The sequence below is a fragment of the Leuresthes tenuis genome, unplaced genomic scaffold (assembly GCF_036924035.1).
Source record: "Leuresthes tenuis unplaced genomic scaffold, fLeuTen1.0.hap1 SCAF_14, whole genome shotgun sequence".
Taxonomy (NCBI): Eukaryota; Metazoa; Chordata; class Actinopteri; order Atheriniformes; family Atherinopsidae; genus Leuresthes; species Leuresthes tenuis.
In genome coordinates, this window is record NW_027325368.1 from 6,451,907 (window position 1) to 6,465,919 (window position 14,013).

Below are 14,013 nucleotides of genomic sequence, written 5' to 3' on the forward strand. Positions count from 1 at the left end.
GGGGGTGGTGTTGAGGGAGGTGAGGTGAATGTCTACAAATAGGAAAGGCAAGAGACATCAGAAGGAGTGAGAGATGAATACAAAGACACAACAGTAGACAGGGGAGAAATTTTCAGGAGACATAAAAAGATGCAGCAAGTGAAGTAATGTAAACCCCTCCAGCTGTATTGTTAATTTTGGACAGTCATGCCAATAAAGTGCCTTTGAACTGAGCTGAATGCGAAGCAGAGAGACAGGATGGAGGCAGTGAGCCTCATGACGTCCTCTTTTTCTGTTTCTTTCTCTCTTTGGCCTCACTGCAGTGAACTTTACCTCCAGCAGCCAGTAGAGGGACTCGAGATACATTAATCAGTTAAACATTCCCTTTGTGTGTGTGTGTATGTGTTTTGGTTTTTGTGTGCTGCCATAAGGATGTCAGTATCTGCCTCTTAGACAACTGATAAGTCACAATTATTGTGCATCTGTTTCTTTCTATCTTATGAGTTTATCTATTTGTGACGATGGCAATTATTAAAGAGAAGAAAGGAGCAGCAAATGAGCTAACATTTGCAACATGTAATTTGTGCCTGTTGACAAATGAGTCAACAAAAGTCTGTAAATCATATTGTAGTTAGCCACAGTCATCGTTGATAAAGAAAGTTAAAAGGAAAAGCAGCGGCTAGAAAAGCTTCGAAGGAGAAGACAGTTGTGATTTCCATTATATAGTCTCAGCAGCAACACTGATGTGCACATAGTCACGTCACAGGATGGGCGATGTTTCGCAAGTCTCACGTTGAAATATGCAGTAGCATGTTTAAAGAAAACGCTCAAGCTAACCTAAGTTTCTAAATAACTGCAACAGAAGATTATCTGGTCGATTTAAAACCTGTGTATCCAATATGATTTATTTTATCTACAAAACACACTCAGTTGCTGGCGAGTTTGACGCACACGCCTAAAGATAAGCGAGGAGAAGCCAATGGAACAAAGGAAAGGAAGATTGCATTGTTTCGCCTGTACAAGCCCAAAACTTTCAGTTGAATGACACAACTAATTGTTTGATATTTGAATCTGCACCACAGAGGTCTGTGTGATTTCCATCAAAAACAAAGAAAAGAAAAAGGAAAATCTTTTACATGAATAAAACAGTGTCACGGTGAGTCAATCACTGCATTAAACTACCTCATTTCCACCCCTAAAATCACTTCATACGAGCACTCTGCACTCATCTGCTTTTTGTGTTTGGTGCTTTGAGACCAGTTGTGTAGCAGTATAGTTCCAGAAAGGATGCTTCACACTCAAACAAAGCTCTCGTTTTTCATCTTTTTTTAAATTATTCTTATTTTCTTTGTCGCTGCGCTCCTCTGCCCAGTAACCCCTAATGCATTCTGAATATACAGTGCAAGCACATTTATTCATGTCATTTTATATCACAATGCAGCGTTTCCCTTTGGGGTGGCAGCTCCATCTGTGTCTACACAGTGCATGTCCAGGCACATTATTGAGTTATTGGGCTTTCACGCTTTGAAAATGTATCATCACTGCTGCTTTGTGCACATGACGCAGGAAATATAGACTTTAATGGTGTAATATGAGTCATGTGTTGTTCCTGTCAGGTTGTGTTTACCTGATTTTAACCTACATTTTATTTATCATGCCCTTATACGTTAAAAGCTTGGATTTGAAAGAGATTGTGCTTTATTTTTCCTTTTCTGTCTGTGTAATTAGCAGGTTTATTCAGATTAGAGCATATTTGTGCCATGTGATCAAAACACTGTGATACATCTGGAAGGTTTACATGATGGGGAAAGAAATTCTTTCTTTTACCCTGAAATCAGTCTGTTGCATCTGGAAGAATTCTTTGTAGATTAATTGGTCGGTGCAGCCTCTGTAACACACTCGGTGACCATAAATGTCTGCAGCTTTAACTGTGTTTGCACACGGATGAGGTTGTCGTTGTTGTCGGTGTGAGACAGGGAGGTCATTGGTAATTATCTTTAAGAAGGCAAGAATCCTGAGTGTACTCTGGCTCCACAATTGCATATTCTGACAGAGTGACTGTTCAAAAGAGAAAACTACCATGTGATCTGATTTGAGCTGATTGTTTTTTGCACAAAATGGCATAATTGGCTGTGAAATGGTTCCACCTACACATGTTTATCCCGTAATCTGTTACCAACAGTAACCGTCCGCTGTTCTTTCTTTGTCTTTCCGGCTCGCTCGTCAAATATCCGGCGTCTCTGACTCTTTGTTTTTATACATTGAATGATTTATTTATTTTTATTTTCTCCCATTTCCACAGATTCACATTCTAGAAAATGGTGAAGTCCGAATATTCAGCCGCAACCAGGAAGACAACACCGGCAAATACCCCGATATCATCTCTCGCATTCCCAAGGTAAAAGACTTGAGCGCTGCGCTGCGCTGCGCTGCGCTGCGCTGCGCTGCGCTGCCCAGCCCGTGGGACACCACGTGCACACCATGTGCTGTGATCGTGAAATGATGGCACAGCTGCACACATTTATCTTGCTCACTCTGGCTTTCTTTGTATTGCTTTTACTCAGCCCATTTCTGTCATGGTTTGAAACCTCTCTTCAAAGTTTATTTGTTCCTCTGCCTTCCTGCAGTCACCCAGAGCTACGACTGGCTGTTCGACTCTCACTGTACAATAACGGGAATTTTAAACCACCTTTTGACTCTACTCCATCGTTCTAATGCATGTCAAGACCACCCGTTGTTTAACTTTAAATGGCGGCTGTGGTTGGGTTGGCCAAATTGGTGAGGCTCCACTTGTGTGGGGAGTAAGAAAGAGATCACAAGCACTTGACGCTTTGGCTGCTGGCCTGAGGTTATCTGAGCACGCTCACTGCCTCGGTGCCTGCTGAAGGTTTTTTTTTCTGTCACAGCAAGGAACTGCAGTTAAGTACCACATAAATCAACGCTTGTCTGGTCTTTCCTTTGATTCATTTTGTTTTCAGTCGAGGTTATTGAATCAGATGATCTCTCAGGATTCGGTCATTTTGCTGGAATCAGGGGTGTTGCAGTATGTCAGTATTGACCATAACTTAGCCAGCCAGAGGTGGAATTTATCATATTTCATAACTTGATTATGCAAAAGGGCAAAGCTCAGCTTGTCTTGTGCTGTTTTTTATGTGATGTTCTGTTTAAATGAAGAAGAAGAACATAAAACAACCTCTTCTTATCATCAGAGAAGTAGATTTTAGAAAGTAGGTGACAATTTTGGCTTCCATTGAAAACAAGATGATGGAGATTTAAAAAAAAAAAAAAAAAAAAAAGAACCGTCCCTCATGCTGTTTGGACATTTTGTCTTATTTTTACATCCAGCTAACCGTTCTCCCTTCCTCAGAGGGTCGTGCTTTGCTCCATCATACTCGCTTGGTTCGGCTGGAGTCTAAATGATGGAAAGAGAGACCCGAGTCAAAAAGATTTATAGGTGGAGGGTAAAGGAATTATCTAGATCTCTGTGCCTTTTCACATCGGTTGTGCTACAAGGAACAACTAAACCCACAGACGGGTGAAGGGAGCGACACTGCTCATCTTGTTGAAATGCTGGGAAAATCCACATCCTGGCATTTGCAGGGATATTACTTGCTGTCTACCTGATTTCACTGTTGCAGAATCAGCTGAGTGACAAATCGTTGCTGGTTAAAGTGGTGTTTAGTTCCAGCTGCCCGTCAGACACACACGCACACAGAAACACATCTTTTCAGCTCTATGAATACCTTTGCTTGGGGCCTAGAAGCACATCACCTTCAACCTCTCGTTCCGCCCTCGTACCTTACAAACAGGTCAAAGATGTGCAACGAAGGCTCATCAGTCTAGTCTTGAACAGGCAATGAGAAAATGACTCTGCCTGTCTGCCATTAATTGGGCATCATTCACATCCGCTGCCAACCGAGCCCCTTGTTGCCCCCTTATCTGTATCCACTGATATCCTAAGGTAGAAGCAATGGTTATTGTGAGAAAGGATTCACAATTGAACAGTCCCTAATCCATTTATCTCCTTCACTGCAACAAGTACATCGCAGTTATCGTACGAGTGATCACATTCATGTTGTTTTTCCCAGCAAAGTGACTCCAGTGCTGGTTCAGAGCCACAGCCTAACGTATTTCCCCTCTGACCACCAAAACTCCAGCTTCACCTCTGAAACATGGTGGTACACGAGAGTTGGGCGACTGTTATTGTGACGGCCATGTTGAAAAATCCAGGGAACAGTTAAAAACAGAGCTGCGGCGTTGACGTAAAGTCAAAGCAGCACTTTGAAAACATGAGCTCAGTGTTCCTCTCGTTGGCTGCCTCATGTTTTATATCATCAGTAGCGCCACCTATGGGCCGTTAAAGGCGCTTTGAAATTCCTAAGGCACTCGAGGGAAGGTTAAACCTCATTTAAACATATTTAAGACACGTTTAAAGTGACGTAATGGCGTTGCTGTGTTGTAGCTGTGGCAAACCAAACCTGTTCTTAGCTGGAACTAAATTCCAGCCACAAACTGGAACTGAAACCAGAAACCAGCAAAGGGGTTCATGTGGCCCATGGATGCAGTTGTCACTGCAGCGTCCCATCAGTACTAACTAGAAGCAGATAACTCGGATGATCTGTCCCCTGAAACTAATCTCTGTCCTGTGTTGACATGTTTTTTTTTTTTAAACTTCGCTGTTTGAATTCAGTTTAATTTCTACACTCATCCACATTTTCATACATATCAGCTTTATTTGTGTCCTCGCTGACAGCGCTGATAAGAGCTGTGTGAAGTTATTTATACTACAAACTGTTCTTTTACTGCCTCACATTAAAAACTCTCTGCTGGGTGGGCTCTCGCTGTTGGACCAGGGAGCCTAAATCACTGATGATCAACTGCTGTCCCGCTTCAAAGCTGGCTGGGCTACTTTGTTGCGTCTCTGTTCTCGTTTGCTTACATCTCCCTGCTATCTTATGAAGCTTTCCCACAGCAGGCCGTCTGACTCATCATAGCTGGAAGAGCTCAGATGGAATTACTAACATTAACAAGGGCTTTGCTCTATTAAGAAGCCCAGGAAACCTCTCCACTCAGTTACAAACCTCTGACCTGGCTAAGGGAAATTAAATACAGCCATCGCTAATTTGAATAATTACACGTGCGGTTTTCCTGCTTTGATCAGACAAAATGTCACCAGCAAAAAAGGTCTATTGAATTATAAAAATTTCACCTCAAAGAATTCAATCAGAAGGCTTCATTCTAAAGCAGCCACAGGAAATGCTGTCACTGTTGTTTGACTCTGTTAGGTGAGCCGGTTGGTTTTAGAGATGCTCGCACATACAGTCGCAGGCCTCTCCTCTCACAGGAGGTAAATAAATGTTTTGCCTGCTGTCCTGCAGCTCCGTGCCGGCGTGACTTCAGTGGTCGTGTTGCACCTTTCTCACCCCAGGGTCATCATTCCTCACAACATCTGCCCTCTAACTTTTGCTCTTGCACTGATTTTCATTGTTGGTGGTTTTTTTGCTCCTTCTTTAACTTTAAAGACAACACGACTGTCTGTCTCTCTTGTTCACCTTATTGCCCTCAACACGACTGTCTGTCTCTCTTGTTCACCTTATTGCCCTCAACACGACTGCCTGTCTCTCTTGTTCACCTTATTGCCCTCAACGCGACTGTCTGTCTCTCTTGTTCACCTTATTGCCCTCAACACGACTGCCTGTCTCTCTTGTTCACCTTATTGCCCTCAACACGACTGTCTGTCTCTCTTGTTCACCTTATTGCCCTCAACGCGACTGTCTGTCTCTCTTGTTCACCTTATTGCCCTCAACACGACTGCCTGTCTCTCTTGTTCACCTTATTGCCCTCAACGCGACTGCCTGTCTCTCTTGTTCACCTTATTGCCCTCAACACGACTGCCTGTCTCTCTTGTTCACCTTATTGCCCTGCCTTATTGCCCTGCCTTATTGTCCTGCCTTCTTGCCCTCTCTGCCCTGCCTTCTTGCCCTCTCTGCCCTGCCTTCTTGCCCTCTCTGCCCTGTCTTATTGCCCTCTCTGCCCTGCCTTCTTGCCCTCTCTGCCCTGTCTTATTGCCCTGCCGCCTTGCCCTCTCTGCCCTGTCTTATTGCCCTGCCTTCTTGCCCTCTCTGCCCTGTCTTATTGCCCTCTCTGCCCGCTTGTTTCTTATTACTCTCGGTCTAATCAGTCTTCCTCTCTTCTTTCATTACTCTGTGATGACGCCTGTTCTTTTGTCAGTTCTCCTGGCTGTTGTTTCATCTCTCCCTCTCCTTTCTTCTCACTCTTGTCTCTTTTCCTCTGGTCTTTTTTTCCTGTAACTTCACCTTTTTTGTCTCTTTTTCTCCTCCCACTCATCCGATGCTACTTGCATAGCCACTCTTTCTTTGCTGCTTCCTTTGCTTGTCGATGCTCCTGTCGGCTGTCTTATCTCACCTACGTCTCCCTTCTCACCCTCTGTCTTTCTTTTTCCACTCTTCTTCTTTCCCTTTAAAAAAAAAAAAGTGCCTTTCCCATATTGTACCCTTTTCTGCACCTCTTCCTACTGTTTTTCACCATATTCATGCATCTGTTTCATCTTTTTCCCTTTGCTTTCTGCTCTGCTGTGTCTGCTTTTCTCACCATAACCTTTGCCCAAATTATAAGGTGTGAAGAAATTGTTGAACAGTGAGGTGTTTGTGCTTAATTTACATGAAGTGATAAACATGTGGCATTTAAGTGATGACATGATTTAGTTTTAATTAATTTCTGCTTAATTTCCCCATATTTATGTAATTCACAACTCTTAATTTGTGGTATTTATTGTGCTGTTAGAATAACTCTTTAATCTTGGTAACTGATTACTTGTCATTAATGTGGCAGACAATTGATTTAAAATAACTGCTTTAATTGTAAGTGCATCCCTTTTCCTGACATTATGTTGTCATTGTGAAACATCTATTCATGAAAACAATAAACCAACAGTGCCTGTGTGACTCTCCTCACTAGCATGGGCAGCTTGAACAGAAGAGATGGTCTGATTAGATTTTACAGCACCTTGCTGCATCATTTTGCATATTAATAAGGAGAAACCAATTTTCCCGACGCTGCCACAGTGCCTTAATGCTTTGAATTATGAATTTATATCGGGACATTAATATTAATGCTGATGTATTAATTGGTAATTAATGCATTTCTTGGCCTAATGACCTTATGAGCACAACTGGCTATGTTTGATAAGACTGTTTCCAAACAACCTGTTACCTCTAATGTGTCTCTTGCTCTTTACTCTGATTAGCTTCCTCAAACTTGACTTGCTGATTAACTCCCAGACTGCTTTAGGTTGTAAATTTAAACATTTGAAGAATCCCAGTGTTCTCAATCAGCCTCACTCGCACGATTTTTGTGGCTGAGATAATTAGCAGCCGCGTAGCTTGATCTTGACAATCGGGTGCAATGGTCACTTCAGTGTTTTCCTGCGCAGGGAAATGACCGTCAGCTGCCAAAGCCTCTTACTTATGATGCATAAACGAAAAGCATGCTGCAAAAATGTTTCAGATGAAGCTTCTGGCTTTGGTCACAATGTGGGCATCTGGCCGAAGAAGTGGGCGTTTGCTAACTGGAGGAATAGAATAGGCTCGAGTCACAGAAAAGTCTATTCAACAGTAGCAATCAACGTAGGGGAGGAAAAATGCTAATGTGTTGACTTCTGAAGTATTTGACAATAAACTGAGGGCAGCTACAGTCCTTAAGCAGCCTGAATGTGACCTCAGTTTGATTGCATGTATTCATGCCTTTTAAAAAAGGCCCAAGCTAAGGCTCATGAAGAGTTTGTATTTCTCGGTTTGTTGAATGTTCTTCAAAGTTCTCGGTCTAAAGTCTGCTGTTGCAACTGCTGATATTATGTTTCTGTAGACTGGCTTTTTAAAAAATCTATTAAATCTCTCCTTGTGTCTTAAACCCTTAAACCCTGTTTTCTTCTCTAATTTGCTTTTCCTCATTATTCTTCCCCAACAGGTGAAGAAAGACTCCGTGGTGTCCTGTGTTTTGGACTGCGAGGCGGTGGCCTGGGACCCCGAGAAGAAACAGATCCAGCCCTTCCAGGTCCTCACCACTCGCAAGAGAAAGGTATGGATGGGAAGAAAATGTCAAACAGTGGAAGAAATGGGAAGAAAATCTGTGCACTGGCATAAAGGTAGAGAGCAGGAGATAATGAGAGATGAAGGAAGAAGTGAAAAGGTTGAGGAGAGACAACAAGACAGAGATGAAGACTTGGAGGTGGAGGAAATTTAGATAATAGAGTGAAATGATCCGGCAGACGGAAGTAGACGGAAGGGGGGGTGGGGGTGGGGGGGTGGGGGGGGGGTGTAACTGATGGATGGGAGATAAGAGAAAAATGATGTGGATGGAAAAAGGAGGGTGAGATTGAAAATGTCAGCAAGGTGTTTCAGTTTGATCAGAGTAACAGCCTCTTTCCACAACACCAATCACATTAGGGCCAAACTGCTCCCTTTTCCTTGTTTTTGTTTGCATAATGGCAGCCTGGTAAGTGAGGAAGGGAGAAATGAGCGCATGCACGGAGAACGATGATAAAAATGGCTGACGATGATTATCTTGATGCTTTTCTTTTTCACTACATACTTTTACTGCTATTGTGATTATTTGTAATGATGCACAAACTGATGGCACACTGCCTCTCGAGCATTTTGTAGCAGCATCTCCAGTTTCTCACTCGTACAAATAAAATATTTCGGATTAGGCGATGAAACCCGATGGGCGCTAATTAAACATCATTAACGAGCTGAGGGGAAAGCAATGAAGGAGAGGAGTTTCGGCTTTAAAGCTTGCAGGGATTTAATTGCAGATGCTGGCTTTTCATTTTCCTGCCCTCATCTTTTATGAAAGTTTCGGAATACTTTAAATCTGTGAAGAACTCTACCATCTTGCCATTAAACTTGGCCAAAGTAGAACTTAAGTGTGCATGCGTTACTATAGCAACCATTGCATTCCAGTGTCTGTCAGCTCAAAGATGTTTTCTCACCGGTTTAGTTTGAATTTTGAGAAGTGACAGGTATATGTTTCAGTTTATGCTTTTTGTAACAGTGACACAATACTTGATTTTTTTTTTTTTTTTAAAGATGAAGAATGTATTAAAATAGCGTAGTTGGAACCTAGAATTTGATTAATTAGCCCCACCTCTGCCTCCACCACTCGTCTTACGGCTCTTAAGCACCATACTGGTAACCAGAGGCTGCCTGCTGGGTCTCCTCCTCTTACCAGCATCTAAACCGACTCCTTTCAACTTCAGACTGAGATGTGCAATCTACACATTTGCAAGAAGTCTCAATTTGCTGGTGCAAAAGGGGGTCAGTGATATTTACGACACCCCGGCTGTCTGATTATGTTTTTGTTGCCGTTACAAACCGAACAGTACAAACAGTTACTTTCCTCATTAAATCTGTTGTGCATATATTAAAAAAAAGGACAGTTGGACATATTAATTTATTTTTGACTGGAGAAGGTTTTTAAAACTCATTTCAGAAAATGAAGACAGTGTTTCCTTATTTTGAAAATATTCAGCGAACCGGAACCTGACACTGCCAGCTCTTACACGCACACAGTTATGAAGCAGTAATCGCTTAAAGTAATGCACAGATTAATTTCTGTGTGTCTCATAACTTCCGACATTTTGGAATAACAAATCTCTTAATCTAATGACTCTGTGGGAGCCAGATGTTGTGGTGCAGGCTGATTGTTTTTGTCACTGAAGTTAAGTCTTAAAGCTCTTGTTGTGTGACTAAGCTTGTTCACAAGTGTATATAGGATTAAAGGCTACTTTCCCCTGATGGTATTGGGGGATGAATATAAGTCTGAACAGCTGTTCGACCTTTATTAAATGCCTAAAACATTTACAGGGTTCTGCATGTGTTTGAATACACATAATCTTTACAACAGCACTGAGCGAAGTCCAGGGCCTGTGCCAGGAGTTGAAACATCTCTCTTGCCTGGCGCTTCTTTTGCTCTGTACTGTTTAAAGGCACAGATTAAAAAAAAAAAAAAAAAAAAAAGGTAAAGGCACTTGGATTTACAAACTGTCAGCAGGTCATTTTATTTTGCATTGACTGAATTATTTAGATTTACTAAAACTCTCTGGTGACATGTCAGTCAGCTGCAGCGGTTTCATCTTTACACATGTATATACACCCTAAATCGAGAGGGATTCAAAGAGCACAGTCCTCCACCAAGACCATTTCCTTAATCTGCAGTTTGAAGAGTGTGACATGGATCATTACCTAGATTTAATGGGCTCTTTGTGCACTACCTCTCCACCAAGTTTCATGAATGTTGGTCTGATAGTTTTTTTGCACAATCCCACTTTTTAAGACAACAAAGCGTTTTCTGTTTACATCCACATCAGATACGTTGTGTGTATGAGTCAAACTTGGGAAGAGCATTGTTTACATTAAGATAAATATTTGCTATATTAGCTGCTGCATTGTGCTTCTTGGCACGTTACCACAACCTGTAGAACATTCTGCTGCTGAGTGCATTCATCAGCAGGACTGTGCTTTGCTTGACTGCATGAACACAAACTTTGGGACTGTTTCCAGGAAACATCACTTCAGTGGGATGTTGGTGGTCAAAAAGTGTGCGGGGTACCATTTTTAAATTCTAGTGGTAAAAGCTGAATTAAAGAATGACTAACATGAAACAAGCTAGCTGCTAAAAAACAAGGATTTCACAAACGGTGTCATGGATAATGGCTGGTGCAGTCAGTTCTAAGGAATTCAATAGCACATCACTGAAGTGCAGAAGTCCTGGAAATTTTTCATCAGGACCATGATGGACACCCCGGTAATGAGGCAGAGTTGGGTATGAGACCATAGCGGGTAAGCAAGAGTGGAGTAAACAAGACGAGGTGCAAGAAAGGTGAGAGCAGGAGATGGAAAAGTAGAAGAGGTGAGCAAAGTGAGTGGGAGAGCAGGAAATAATACGCCATGAGAGAGATGAGAACACCCAGAAGGTGCGATGCTGTTAAAGGGGAAGATGGGAAGGGTGGGTGGTGGTTACCTTTCGAGATGAACCGGGGAGAAATCAGAGAGCTCTTTGTAACAAATCCTAAGGTTGGATGTAGCAATTTATGAATGAGATGTTTTTGTTGAGAAAATATTGAAATATGTGTGTTGATGTTTCCCTACAGGATGTGGATGCCTCAGATATCAAAGTCCAAGTGTGTGTGTTTGCCTTTGACCTCCTCTATCTTAACGGCGAGGTAAGCCTTAATGTTCTCAATGAAAATATTAGCCAAAGATCACTCAAAACTCTGCTGTCTTCCTTTTAAAAGGGCCATGTGTTTCTTATTTGCCAGCATACTTTCATGCTCGTCGCCCTGCAGAGATACCAGCAATGTCCTTGAATGGCAATGATGGTGCTACTGGAGGCCTTAACTAGATAATGATTGTGACGCTCATTGTAATTCCAGCAGAGTGCGTCTTGATTGTGTGTCTGTCTGAGGCTCTCGGGGGGAGTCTGTGCTTTTTAGAAAGCGTGTGTTGGACTGCGTGTGTGTTGTGGACAGAACTGTGACTCTGCGTGTTTAAAACCTCGTACAATCGTAAGCAAATTTCTTAAGTTTGCCGTTGATGATTTGAATTAGTGAGCGGTTCTCCCACGTGGATGCAAGCCAAATGACATCATTGAAGGAGTTCTACAGTATCATGGCGGATTCCCACTGGGATTTATGTAAATGTTATTCATTGATTTTTCTGTGGACGTGTTTTCTCTTGTTGTGTGGCTGTTGTTGACCTCCTTCCTCTGTAAATTTGTCGTATCCTGTTCCCTTTGCCCCACAGCTCTCACTACTAACTGTGTTCTTGTCCTGAGAGTTTTTTCATGCCTATAAAGAGTGTGGTATTCATTAAGTGTACATGGTTACAGTGATGTTACTCCTTAAAGCCTCAGGTTCAGCACTTCACTGTTGCCAGAAGTGACCGTGTTTCTATAAGAGGGAGGAGCTACAGAGTGATACTGAGACCTGAGTGGGAGGAAGACACTTGACTCATTAACCAGAGTATTGACTGGTGCTAAAACGCTGTCGACTGTACCACCATATTTAGCAAGAAGTCAAAGTTAACTTCCGCACAGTAAAGAAAGCAATATGGATTGGTACAATTCATAAAAAACATGGATTTATAAAGAGAAAAAGTGTGCCCCCAAAGCACTGACTGTCTCAGGGCTGTGCTCACATCACATAGAAGAATATGGATTCCGCACTAACACTTCATCCATGCACACTGTGTCAGCAGGGGGAAGAAACCCGGTTAAACTGTTGTTTCACCATGTCGCACAGCCAGAATCTCCATTTATGTTCTCGTTGCCTTAATTTTGCTCCCGAGTCCCACTTTGAAGTGTGTCACAGCTTTTACATGCCTTTAAACTTTGGTTTGCACGTTGTTCCTGTGTCAAAGTGGGGTTCATTTAAACCCCGGGGAACCAAATTTGAACCTGTTTTTGATGTTGACGCTCCCTCTGATTCCTCAGTTGTTCTCAGTGATCCCCGCTGAGAACAAGCAGCCTTTCATTTAAGACGATATTCACTCGTTACCTCCCGATCTCACGACTAGCAGCAGCAGTCTTGTTGAATGTTTTGCAACTCGGAGAGGAGAGCATTTCGAGAAGATGATGCTTTCCCACAGTTAACTCATGGCCACTGGGGGTTCTGTCACTTGACCCCATTTCTGCTGTTTTGCAGAGGTAAGGTGCCACTTTGTGCAACCATGCCGTCCTTCTACTGGGGCCTTGTATCTTTTTATTTTGACATTTTCCAGACTAAACACCTACAGATTTGTTAACTTTTAGGCACAACCTGAAGAAAACAAAGGGGCTTAGGGCAGTATGTAGGAGGCTTTGATATAGCATGAACACTCAGAGCAGTTCATCAGTATAACGCATGCAAGGCCACGCAGCAGAGCTGCTTTGATGCATGTCAGTGTGTCAGAACATGCCATTCTTCTATTTTCCACCATGATATGCACAAACTCTGGAGTCACACTGAGTTCAGGTATCCGCACTGCTCAGCAGCTGTTGGTATGTATGTATGCACCTGCCGCAGGCTTGTTGTGACACTTCCATTGACAAGCACATCTTTTCCAACATATGTGCTATAATGACATAAAATATTGTCAAACGGCTGAATTAGAAGGATGTTATGACTCTAAATCCATGGTTCATGCCTGACTGGAGTTCTCCCAGATGCACTTATTTGGCTTCTGGTTATTCAGAAAAAGAAGAAAATAAGAATAAAAAACATTTAAAGGGGCTGTAATGCTCTTTGAATTAAGTGAATTAAAGCGTGTTGGTTGCTTTTGTGAGGAACAGGAGTTACAGATGTGCAAGCTGAGACATGTTCACACTTTTAATGGATAAAAATAAAAAAAATACTACTTTATCTGCAATTTATCTGAGTAAATTGCTGCAGCCCTAGTTCACATCTTTTTATTCAAGATTTGATGGATTACAATCCCAAGAGAATCCAATTTGCTGGACTCTTTATCACATGTTAATTGCTCAGCTGTGGTTGGGATTTTATTTTTACTGTGGCCAATGTTTTTAGCACTCCTACTAAGTGGCGTCTGTATATACTCCCAGAATGAGATTGCTCTCTCAACTTTAGGATTTCTATAACGGTGCTGAAACAAAATCATGATCTTCCACTTGCTTCCCACTCCTGAACTGTGTGGGGATACTTAATAAGATGCACATTTTGAGCTGCGATGTGGCAGCAGTACGTCTGTAATAAGTTGCATTAGATAAAGAAGAAGAAGCTGGGGGTGTTGTTAATGAGACCTTCGTATGCGTTCTCTCTTTTTTCTGAGCATTTAGCATTTATGCTTCTGCACTTCAGACAGATCTTTACTGATTTGTGATATTTAGGAGTTCCAAGCTAAGTTGTATGCTAAGTGTATGTGTGCCTAAAACTGCTGAAACCACACATCTGAGTTTATTCTGAGACTGTTTATTTGTATCTGTGTGGGTAGATGGTAGAGATGGCATTTCATCCTTGTC

The 14,013-nt window shown here is 42.2% G+C and overlaps 1 protein-coding gene across 1 annotated transcript in view; it reads left to right on the plus strand.

Moving 5' to 3' along the window:
• The window catches only part of lig1 (ligase I, DNA, ATP-dependent), a 54,412-nt gene that overhangs the window by 22,243 nt on the left and 18,156 nt on the right, over positions 1–14,013 (plus strand). The window contains exons 18-20 of the mRNA XM_072363663.1: positions 2,282–2,377; positions 7,966–8,076; positions 11,150–11,221. Coding sequence (XP_072219764.1) covers positions 2,282–2,377; positions 7,966–8,076; positions 11,150–11,221 — 279 coding nt within the window. The remainder of the gene's footprint in view (positions 1–2,281; positions 2,378–7,965; positions 8,077–11,149; positions 11,222–14,013) is intronic.